Source organism: Chelonia mydas, chromosome 6 (genome assembly GCF_015237465.2).
Source record: "Chelonia mydas isolate rCheMyd1 chromosome 6, rCheMyd1.pri.v2, whole genome shotgun sequence".
Taxonomy (NCBI): domain Eukaryota; kingdom Metazoa; phylum Chordata; order Testudines; family Cheloniidae; genus Chelonia; species Chelonia mydas.
Window position 1 is genome coordinate 54294101 of NC_051246.2, and position 11974 is coordinate 54306074.

The 11974-nt window shown below is 39.1% G+C and overlaps 1 protein-coding gene across 13 annotated transcripts in view; it reads left to right on the top strand.

The window, feature by feature from the left end:
* IFTAP (intraflagellar transport associated protein) overlaps window positions 1-11626 on the top strand; it is a 68550-nt gene extending 56924 nt beyond the window's left edge. For 9 of the 13 annotated variants that reach the window (XM_043548444.1, XM_043548441.1, XM_043548443.1 and 6 more), the window contains one exon: window positions 1165-6523. In XM_043548444.1, the coding sequence (XP_043404379.1) occupies window positions 1165-1329 (165 nt within the window). In that variant the 3' untranslated portion in view covers window positions 1330-6523. Of the gene's footprint in view, window positions 1-1164 lie in introns of all 13 variants that reach the window. The other 4 variants (XM_037900065.2, XM_037900063.2, XM_043548438.1 and 1 more) reach the window with 1 other exon arrangement.
* Window positions 11627-11974: the final 348 nt, after the last annotated feature.

Below are 11974 nucleotides of genomic sequence, written 5' to 3' on the forward strand. Positions count from 1 at the left end.
TGCTAGTTGGGTGGATCAGAGCCTGAGTCCCACTGTGACTTGGGTCCAAGCCCTGTCATTTAGCAGTGTGGATGCAGCTTGAACCACAGACTCGAGTCAGAAGGTCTGTGTAGCACAGTATGGACATGTTAGCATAACTGTGAGACCCAGGTCCAGCAACTATAAACCCAGGTTTACAAAGCAGTGTGGACACTCAAGCATGGGGTTGGAAACAACAAGTCCACAAACCTAGGTCCAACACACCCAGGTTTAGAGTGCAATGTAGACCTACCCATAGAAATATTATGCTAAATTGGGCAAAGCACAGGGACCAGTCCTGTACTGGTGGAGAGCAGGGAGGATGTAAAAGATGTGCTAACAAGATGTTCCCATCTGTAATTTCTAGGATTAATTTATCTAGTGTCTTATTGAAAACATTTTATGCTATGGTCCCTCTGCTTGTCCTTATTAATATGCAGCCTTTAAAATATTATGATTTATTTACTTATCCTATTTATAAATTGTGCCAACTAAAGTCTTTTCAAAACACATTTATAATTTAAAATATTCAGTGCAACATATGTCAGCTGAGCCAATATTGACTAATTCTGCAATACTGTACTTCCCATCAACCAAAATAACCCACTGCACACCTCTGCAAGCAACTTCTTTGGTTAAAGGAAACAGGCCTTGCAGTGTTTTAATAACTGAAAATTGATTATGCTTCTTTGCTCCTTATAGGCATTCCCATTGCTACAAAATGTAGTATCAGTTGAGTAAACAGCACTTAAAACTAGCCAAAATCTTAAAGTTGTGGGACCTATCCTTGCAACTTAACATAGCTCTACATATTTTTTCCATATCCTCACAACCCTGCTGCTACAAGTGGTGGAAATGTAATAGTTGTATGCAAGGGAGGTTTTTTGATTCCTTGCCTTCAGCAAAAATTAGTTAATGATATTCGTTCCAATACAGTATGGTACAAATGGGGCACATTAAATGGCTTAAATTAGGTCAAATTGAATAATTGAATTTATTCTTTTACTTAAAAACAGCTTAATCAGCTGAGAGTGCTGGAGTCTAAAAATAGTTTAATTAAATATTAATCAGGTGTTTATGTTTTGAGCTGCTTTATCGTTACTTGCTGCTGTTTTATTTATATTTCTATATTTTTCCCTGTTGCAGGTATGTGGGGATGAAGTTCAGCTGTTCTCCCTTGATGAAGAATTTGACTATGACAGTGTGGCATTGACCCCCAAGTTCTCTGAGGCTGAGATGAAGGCCATTATAAACTTGTCTGTACAGAAAAAAGTAAGGCTTGGCCTCAAGTCACCAGAATGTGAAGACTGAAGCTGACGTACCTTGCTGGGCATTCTCTGTTAATCAGCTGGAAAAATATTTTTAAGGGGAAAATCCAGCTCCTTCTTCTGCCATCATAGAGGGCTCTTTTGCAATAGAGCCTGTCATAGAACCTGTGGGATGTTCATATACCCTGTGCAGCACTGGGCTGAAGTAGCCTCTGCGTAGTATTATTATTCATTATTTGTATTACTGTAGTGCTTAGGAGCCCTAATCATAGATCAGGACCCCATTGTACTAGGTGCTGTTCAAACACAGAACAAACAGATGGTCCTTGCTCCAAAGAGCCTACAGTCTAAGCATAGCAGCTCCACAGCCTGGAGGGTAGATTCCTCTCTCTCTGCCCCCTTTACATATCCCTAGAACCACTTTCCTAGGTACTCATACTGGATGCTGTGATCTGGATTTGTTCCTATATGCATACAATTCCTACATAGATCAGTGGGTTTTGAAAGACTTAAGCCCTGGTTCTCAGCCCCAGTTCCACTTGCTTTGTTGTTCTCTGGCAGCACAAAGCAACAGGAATGGTGCCTTAAAAGGCAGCTAGGAATTCCTGTGGTGAAGAAAAATCCTTGAGTAGCATATAATGCTCACAGTGCTAGAATAATGACTCCTTAGGGGGTCGGTATAAGCCGGTGTAAATTAGAGCAGCTCTATGGCTGCTCCAACTACATTTTGTGCTGGCTTCAGCCCCTAACCAGCCTAGTGCTGTCTCAGAGCCGTTTTTGCCTGGCTCCCTCAGGAGTGTAAACACGAGCTTGTGGCAACTGAGCATTCAGCCTTTAGTCTCTTTTTCTAGCATTATAAGGTGTAAAGATACAGAACTGTGGACCAATGATCCAACCCAGGAAGGATTTTGAGACCTTCTGTGTGATTTCAGTTCTTCAGACTAGTAATATTCCTATTTTTTCAGTGTTTTTTCCTAACCTGAGTTTGAATTAAGTGTGTATAATTCCTGAAAAATCACAGTTCTGTCTCTTTTTTTTGGTCACAAAAAAGTCTTCAGGGCAGGAGAAGCAGAAAAGCAGTGATTTCACCCATTACCTAACTTGACGAATAAAATTTAGTCTGTAAATACGGACATTTCATACATTTATATAGGAAATGGTCCCAAGGTTTTTCATCATATGATATACATTCAGCACCACTGAAATGCAGCAGCCTGTGGGGTGGAGAGTGAAAGTGCATACAACATGCTGCATAGCATGTGAGGGAAGGAGAACATGTGGCCAAAGGCCCTGGGGAAAATGCTTGCTCTTACATGGAGAGTCATGAGATATGTAGGACTCAATCCTTCTTGCGTTCCTTCAGCCATTGGGGCCATTTGCATGAGCAAAAGTACCAACACCTGGTCCATAATGGGTCAGGTACATCCTGGCATAACTCCATTAACTTTAGTTTGTGGACCAACAATTCATCTTTGGCATAATACCATTAACTTTGCGATATAAGATTACAGTGATGGGTGTGGTAAGAATGCCTGGGTAGATAGCTTTGGGTTTGAACAACATGCTGTTTAAACACTTTGAATGAAATCCATAAAGCTGGATGGCTGCTCCAAAGCCAACAGTTTCCATGAGTCAAAAAATGGCCTCCTCATTCCAAAGGAAATGATTTGTTTCAATTATATGGCAAATTATAAACAGGCACCACTGACAGCAGGATATTTTTTGTTTTGATTGATTAGACGACATCATTTGAGGTAGGGTTAATAAACAGGGGAAAGGAAGAAGAGAGTGCTCAGATACTATGCATATAGGCAGTTGTATAAAACCCTAAGATAGGCTAGGTAGAGAATGTAAAAGGTATAGAACCAACGTGGTGGGAGAACATGAGAACATTTTAAAAAACTGTCTTTAAAGCTATGCTAAAGCTGTGGTAAAAACGGACTGAAAACACTCCTTAATTCATTTTGTTTCACCAGCTACAGAGCCCTGTGTATAAAATGGGAGCGGGGGGAGCCATGGCTAGATTTCAGCTGGATGAGAAGGGGGACCTGGAAGGGCATTGTTATAGAAAAGGTTGAGATCCAGTGTATTAAGACATCCAGGCCTCCCTTAAAAACATTAACTATGGCTCACTGCATCCCTGTGATGTAAGTTCAGTGAAGCTGAATGACCTCAGGAGGCAACCCTCTGTTTAAGAGACCACTGTAAAACATCCCCATAGTCTCCAGACTTTGTTCAACCCCCAGCTGAAGAACCAACACTATTAGGAAACAGAGTTTTGCAGGTCCATGGGGTGATTTGTTTAGGCCGGGTTTCATTGCATTCGTTGCCCTATTTTCCAGAAGGGTAAACTCAGGCACAGCGAAGTTAAGGGTCAATTCCATTTCCATTGAGGTCAGTGACAAAACTTGGTCAAAGTTGCATAATGACTCAGCGGCAAAGAGTCCTGTGGCACCTTATAGACTAACAGACGTATTAGAGCATGAGCTTTCGTGGGTGAATACCCACTTCGTCGGATGCATGTAGTGGAAATTTCCAGAGGCAGGTATACATTTTCTGGAAATTTCCACTACATTCATCCGACGAAGTGGGTATTCACCCACGAAAGCTCACGCTCCAATACGTCTGTTAGTCTATAAGGTGCCACAGGACTCTTAGTCTGGATCTGTAAAAGCAGCAAACACGGCTACCCCTCTGAAGCTTGACATAATGACTCAGTAGCCAAATCTAGCCCTGGTAAATGTAAGCACATCTACTATTGACTCCATTAACAGTTGTGTCTTCTACACTAGGGATGAAGTTAACGACTCCCTTCCCTTTCTTTCAGATAGATACACTTCTCTTACCTACTGCTCAGGTAGGTATGTTCTATACACTGTCATTCAGACTGATCATTACATGGTTCAGTTTGGGATAAAGAAATACACCTCTTTGGTTAATGCTGAACAATTGTTAAACTCTGGTGCAACATTCATCTTGTGCAGAGAGGTGGGATACTTCACTTAGGCCTCTCATGAATTTTCCTTTCTCCCTTTGCTTATAGAGATAAATATCATAATGGAGAACAGGCACAGTAAGTTAGACTTGCTGGTCAGTTCATTTTATTGACCGGCTTAGATGTGACTGAGTTGTTAATGTACCATTTCATTGCTTATCTGCTGCTGGGAAACCATATTTCCTATCCTGTAATTATTCATCAAGTCTTTTTTTCAGTTGATATTGATACATATATAGATATATATCTGGTATTGTTTAATTGTTTGCATAATAAGACTTTGGGGCCTGACTAGTAGATTCCGTCCTCCCCACCCAGTATTTAGAATTTGGCCTGGGGGGAAAGCGGGAGAGAATGACCTAACGCGCGCACACACACACATACACACACTTTTTATTTGCAGACAGTTGTACTAAATTAATTTTCCTCTCCTCCAAAATCAGTTCTCCTGTACATGGCAAAAATCCATAAAAGAAACAGTTCAAGGTTCCCCCTTGAGGATTTTTTCTCTGGATTGTTCCTTGAGGGTGGGGTATGCCCCCCTCCCAAAATGACCAGGATTTTGAAATGCAAATCTCACAGATCTTGGAGGATTCATCAGAATGCAGAAACTATAGGGGGAAAATGTAGAAAACGGAGCTTAAATTGTTCATTTGTTAGTTTCAACACGAAGTCCTCTTGCACTCCTTCTCTAACTGCAGACACTTCAGAACAAAGAAATCTAATACATTTTCAAATCATGTTTAGAGCAGTTATTTTCCCAAGTCAAGTTAGTGTTAATTATAATATAGATTAATACTTTTTTAAGAGGATAACTTGCTTGCAAGTGGTGCTAACACACACACACACACACACACAAATAATTCACATTTCTTTTAAAGTCTTTTAATCTAACCTATCTATATGAGGATTGGGAAAACCTAGGGCAACATTGGGCCTTATGTACACTTCGGATTTTTTTTTAGAAGTCCCTACATTACTCAGAAATAGTGACAGGTTGTTGAAGAGGTTCAGATTTGGGCTCAGAGCCAAACCTTTGTGGTATAGAAATCAACATGGAACCAAATTCCATGTATGGCACAAATCCAACAATCCCATGTATTGCACAGTTTGACTAACCAACAACTTGGATGTCAAAGTATCCACTTGGCTTGTAGGATGAAAAATGCCCACTATGGTTTTTACCACTCAATTTTAGCAGTACTCAGTGATAGCCTGATTTTTACTTTGGCCCAGATTCTGCAGTCCAACTGAGGGCAGGAAAGGCCAAGCAGAGCATGGTACCTGTTTAATTTCGCTTCACCAAGGGCCTGCAGCCTCTTCAGACTGCACCATGAAGGATCCTAAACGCTAGTTCAGTTGCGTGCAGGTATGCGCATCTGCTGGTCAAACTCCCTGCGTAAAGAATTGTGGTGGAGCAGCTGTGGGTGCTACTGCAGCCCTGAAGCTGTCGTATTGGATGCAGAGTGGCAACTGAAAAGGCTGGGGCAAAGATTCATTTGCTCTGATCCCAGCAGACCTCATCAGCACATAGTTCATTTACTGAGGCTGAGTGCTGACGAGAGGACTTGAAAATGTTGGCTTCACAAACTGCAAAAATTCAGCTCACCGTAGTTCAAGTGACACATGAAAGATGAGGAAACCCTTGATAATGATTCTTGACAGCCTCACGAGATGAGTTCCCTGCACCACAGAGATGAGCACTTGTGATAAGTAAGGGCATTCCCACCGCTATGAACTTTCTTGTGGTGAACTGGCAGTTAGCACAGGTGGGCGTGAGGTGCCACATGTACCTTGGGGGTTCTCTTGAAGGGAATGTATCCTTTTCACGGATTGGTTGGTTGCTTTGGCCAATCCCTGACATCTGAAATTCTGCCAGGTGTTAAATGTCTGCCTGTCCTTTCTGAAAACAAAAAGGTCGTTTTCTCTTAAAGGGCTTTAATTAAGTTCTAAACTCTTCAAATGATTATGAGTTTGGTAAAGCCGTTTGAGGAGACATCTTGAGGTGACATCTTGTTGGCAAGAGTATTGTACAGCCATATCACATGTTTATGATACTGTCAGGTACTAAGGAAGCAAAGTGGAGATATTTTAGCTTTACCACGTGTTTATGAAATGTTTGCAAGAAGAAAAGCAAGGGTTAAGATGTACTGTCATTCTTATAGTCAAGCTAATTTATCTGCAATCACATGGACTTGCAGCTAAATGGAAATCAATTGTAATAAATTATGAGAATGCAAAATGGTTGTCTTATTTACAGAATCTCTGAAAAAGACAATGGCAATGAAAATTCCCCAGAGCAATCAATTGTGATCTTACACAGGCTATTGGGTATCTTCTTCAGAACAACTATTCACATAATCATGTTTCAAAATAGCAAGTAGGATGGATGTAAACCAAACCCGGGTCTGATTTCAAGCTGAGCTGCAGGGGCTAACCCTACTCACTATATTAAGGGCCAAATCACACTCCCAGGTCTGAACACCCCAAACTTTGGGGAAGTTCAAACTTGGACCTGTATCCAAATGTTTCTTAGTGCTGTTTCTAAGGGCCCATCTGTACTACAAAAATAATGGAGTAAAGGGACCTGCCTGTGTAGAAAAGTCCCATGGAATTTAATAATAATGAAAACAATTGGGTTCTATAGAAATGTAATAGTGTTCTATAGATATGATTGTGAAAACATAGAAATTACATGGAAAATTAACTAGAGAATCATATCCATGCTATAGAATTTTTATAGGGTGATTCAACTTATAGAAAAGATAATTTTATAGAATGGTGAAAAATCTATGGGAAGTTTATGATTTTGTCATGAAGATGATTACAACACATCTGTCCTTTGACCCCATTACAATAAGGTTAAAATTTGTACGCAGGACTTAATTGTGTTTCATAACCATGCTAAAGTCCAAGGCTTTTTCTTGATTGCATGCAATGGTTACAACAGGGTAAGATCCCATCAGCACAACATTCTATTTGAACTATGTTGTAACTGGGCCTTCAGACATGGTTATTTTTGTAATGCAGACAGGCCCTAGCAGTAAATAAACCTCAAGATTCATAAGTATTGTAGAACACATCTCCTATTCTGTTCCTAGGAATAAAACCTTAGAATATCTAATATGCATAACTTTCAGAAAGATTCAAGTGTCATCCATCATATTACTCCTGTTTCTCAGAATAAATCAACTAGAGAACAAATTCCACCCATTACTTAGTAGTGTTGACGCTGCCATTTAGATGCGCTGCAAATTGCACATTCACTCTTTAAAAGATGGAAGCTGAGATGCATTTTTTTGGTTGGTGTCAGATTTACAACCAGCTTACCTAAACATGATAAGACAATACATTTGTCCGATGAGCTACTTTCCTGCTGGATACATTTTTACAGTAAAAGAAGATGGAAGGCTAGTGTCTGTCCCAGGCACCATCGATGCTGTGTTAGTACTTTTATGCATAAGCTTAATATTTACAAAGCTTTCAAAAACAAAGAATCAGGAAAGTACAAATTATGGTCAGACTGCTTATTGAATGAAAATTTAATGCAGGATTGTCCTTTGTTTAAGTCAGATGCTTAGACTTAGTTTCCCATCTCACCGAAAGTTCTGTTAACTATTCGAGTTCAAAATCCAGGCTGTCAAAACACTGGCAGCTAGCACTGGCTGAATAGTATTCACTGAATCAAAAATTTTACCAATTTAAAGACTTTTTGTTTTGTTTATGTAACACTTGCAAACAGTTCCTGAATTCTGCAGATGTCTCACTCATAAGCTTTCATCAGATAGACTGGACGAATAATTTCCTGCCTTGGGCTTGTTTAAGGACTGGATGCAGAAAGATTTACTTTTCCTGTTTGCTGTTTGTGGCATGTGATTTGTCACATGGCATATTTTTCACTCTCTGAGTCATTGGATGACTGAAACGCTTTAATCAGGAGAATATGAATGAGGGATAGTGGATAACTAGCAGATAATAATGGAAATGAGATGCGAATAGTGAATAATGCATCTCTGGTGTAAATTTGTGGAAATTTTGCTGTCACTAACACCACCGTGAATACTTACAATGATATGAATATTCACAAACAAGGCCTAATCGTACAAGATGTCGAATACCCTCAACTTCCATTGTCTTTAATGAGAGCGCCTTGTAGAATGGGGCCCATAATGAAGGACCCCCATAAATAGCTGCAAATTGAATTGCTTGCTGATATATTCAGTCATCTGTTTTTTCATTACTCATGCAGCTGTATTGACACCCAGGACTCTGATACTGATCTTTTAAAGGATCAAAAACTGGACATCAAACTTCTACAAGTCACATTTGCAACTCAGTCAGTATTGTGCTTTGCAACCCATCCCATATGCTCCCTTCTCCTAAGCCACAGCAACAAGGTAGATATCTACGAGGCCATTACTTTTTCATTAGTAGATGTTTGGCATAGTCCAACAAGGATCAGATCAAATGGCCACATAAACTGAATAATTTCAGGTGGTTTGAACAGAAGTAATGGATGAAATTAAGCAAAGTTAAATTTATAATGAACATCAAAAACATTTCCTGAATTAAACAGAGATCTGTGTTGGTGCTGGAAGTCTCCCAAGGGAAGTAATAGAAGCTGACTTGCTGGTGTTATTAAAGCTAGCCTGGACAAAACACTGGAATATACTATAGAGATTAATGCTTTACTCTAGCCAGAAAATGGACTGAATAACCTGACACTGCTTTTCCATCTCTAATTTATAATACTATGAGAGTCTGAGTGGTTTTAAATATGAGATTTTATTTGTTTAGATTTTCATCACCAGGAGATTTTAATTCAAGTGGTGGGCTCAGTTTGGAGATTTTAATTTTTTTTTCTGCTCACAAATCCAAAGGAATTGTTTGCTAGCTGCTGATTTGTACATAGATTGGACATTCTGTGACATAAAACATTGCTCCCACTACACCAAAAAAGACATCACACTGTTGAGCTATTTGAATAATCTATTTGAATGATCAGTAATTTGAACAGACCTGGTATGTTACAATAACCACCTAAGACACGAGGGAAGGCTTCATTTTTACAACTACTGTAGTGCTTAATTTACAGGTGGGCCTGAATTAAAATGTTAGATCAGACCCACTCAGAATTTTTGGAAAGCTCACATCTGGAACTGGATCCAGACATGAACTTCATGGCTCAGGCACGTAGCATGGATCTGAATAGGAGTACTGGATCCAAACCCAACTGACCTTTGTGATTCAGCTTTGTCTTGAGTTTAATTAATGATTAGCCTGACTTTGGGACACCTCAAACCAGGCTTGCTCCAGAATTCATAAATTACTGGTGTGAATCAGCTTTAGATTTAGAAATTAGCTTCTTCTGTTGTTTATTTCAGCATCCACTTGTCAGTGTAGCTATCATAGGTATATATTGGACACCTATCACCATAGGCTCACAGTGTCAGGAGATGGCATCACTACCCTTTCCAGAAATGGATTCAGCAAGAAATAATTTCCAAGGGAAACAATAAACATGTCTCTTAGTTGGAAGTCCTTTCCCTCCCGTGCATTCCTTTTTCACCAAGAGAAGTTAAAGGTGGACGTAAATTAAGAAAATGAAAATCTAATTAAAACTGGTTCAGCCCATTTTCTGCTGAATGGTTGATGCCAACCAGGCTGTGGTGATGGTAATGATAATGGGAGATCAGTACAGAAATAAATTCAATTAACCTTTTAAAAATTATTTCCCTAATCCCCTATGAAATCCTCCTGCCCTTCCTGCTTCACTGAAGGTGCTCCAGAACCAGCACATGAAATCAAAGAAGTCCAATTTCAATCCATGGTATTTATGATCTCATATAATGAAGCATTCTGGAATATCTTAAGTGATGTACCAAGAGGATTTCACAGAGGGAAAAGACTTTTTAAAAGGTGAATCTGATTTTCGTGCTAACTATACACCTCTATCTCCACCCCCTAAAAAGAAAAGCATGGTTAGAAAGTGCCCACCATTGTTATGGTAATGGGCATATCCCAAATACTTTAGCCAGCTCATTCAGCATATGCACCTGCTTTTAGCTCAGTTTTCAATTTTGCTTTGCAGATCACCTTTCCTAACCTTTTGTTCCTACATGGAATTTACATAACCCACAAGCACAGAGGAAACAAAAAATTGTGGGTCTTTCAAACCATCACCATCTTATTAGCACTCTGAAAGACGTTTGCTGAAGAATTCAGTAAAAGGGGGGTGCTGATTGCTACCTCATGTTAAGGTTTCTCTGTTTTAAATATTAAGTGTTGAGTGCACTCGAGATTTCAGTGGCCTCTGAGTCACATTTTTTATGATGGTTGATGCAATCTGTCACAAGAGGGGAAGAAAAAAGTAGATTGACGGTCTAATTTGAAGTAACCTCTAAGTTACTCTGAGTGGGAGCTCAAGAGGACTGATTACACGTAAAAGCACCACAACTTTTATAAAGCTTCATTTGAATGCCACAGAAAAAAAATATGTTAGAAATTCAATTAACTTTCTGCATGAAAAAATGCCTTATATGGTGGCTAAGCTCACCTTACATAGTTTCTTGATTATGCTTGGAAGCAAATTGCCTTGATTATACCTTTGTCAGGAAGGGAAGTCTGTTAATTAATTTGATACATGCTATAATGGTGCTAAATTGTATCATGGAATGATTAAATTAGGCTTCATCGATATTTGTCTCCTGTAGAAAATAAATATTGCTCACTCAGTCAGTCTCACTTTTTGCTGAGTTTGCACACCTAGCTGTTGATTACCATGTATGTTAAAACAAAAATGATTACTGTGTTATATTCAGAAAGGTAGAAGTAGTAAACAAATTGCCTACATAGTTGAAATAAGATTGAAACAAATCTCCCTGGTTCAGAGAACCTCTGAATTTTAGAGAAGTTTGGATTTGAACTTCACAGCTGGCTTGTGTCACTGCACGTGCTGAACCAGAACCTCAGATTCAAACACACGGGAGTTTTGGAAATGTTCAGGTTTGGATCTAAATTCTTATTTCGCCTGGTCAGTGGCTGAACATGATTCAAGTGAGAAGTAAAATTGGTTTCTAAATTTGTCCTATCACTACATAAGAAAAAAATCCCCCAAATAATTGCACAATTATTATTTTTATAATAGGCTTAATACTATTATTATTTTATTAGTTTCTGGTGGCATACACAATATTGTAGGTACTTTCCAAACACAACAGAAAGTATGGTGCCCAACCCACGGTGTTAATAATTTGAAAGATTTACATACTGTCAATTCCTTATGCTCAAAACATGACTTACATGTAGAGACAATGCCAAGAGTAAAATGCAGTATTTACAAAAATATGTCCTTGTATTATTAATGTCATAGCAGATTATTAAAACAAAAAGAATGTAAAGAATCTCCTTTACTTATCTCCACTGTTTGTTTGTTTTTACACTTTGTTCAGTTAGGGCAGTGAAACTAGACTGGTCAGTTTCACTTTCCGGTTCTTATGAATTGGTGCTATAATCATCCCCACAATCTCAAAGTGCAGCTGTGGGGGCTTTCCTGCTGTACTGTGGGATTAAATATTCTGAGAACCAACTAGTGGGATTAAATGATTGGAGAGGCAGATTCCCCACAAGAACATTTCTCGGTTTTATGAAATTGTCCACAGAAGTCAAAGCTAGGAGAACTCAATATCTCAGC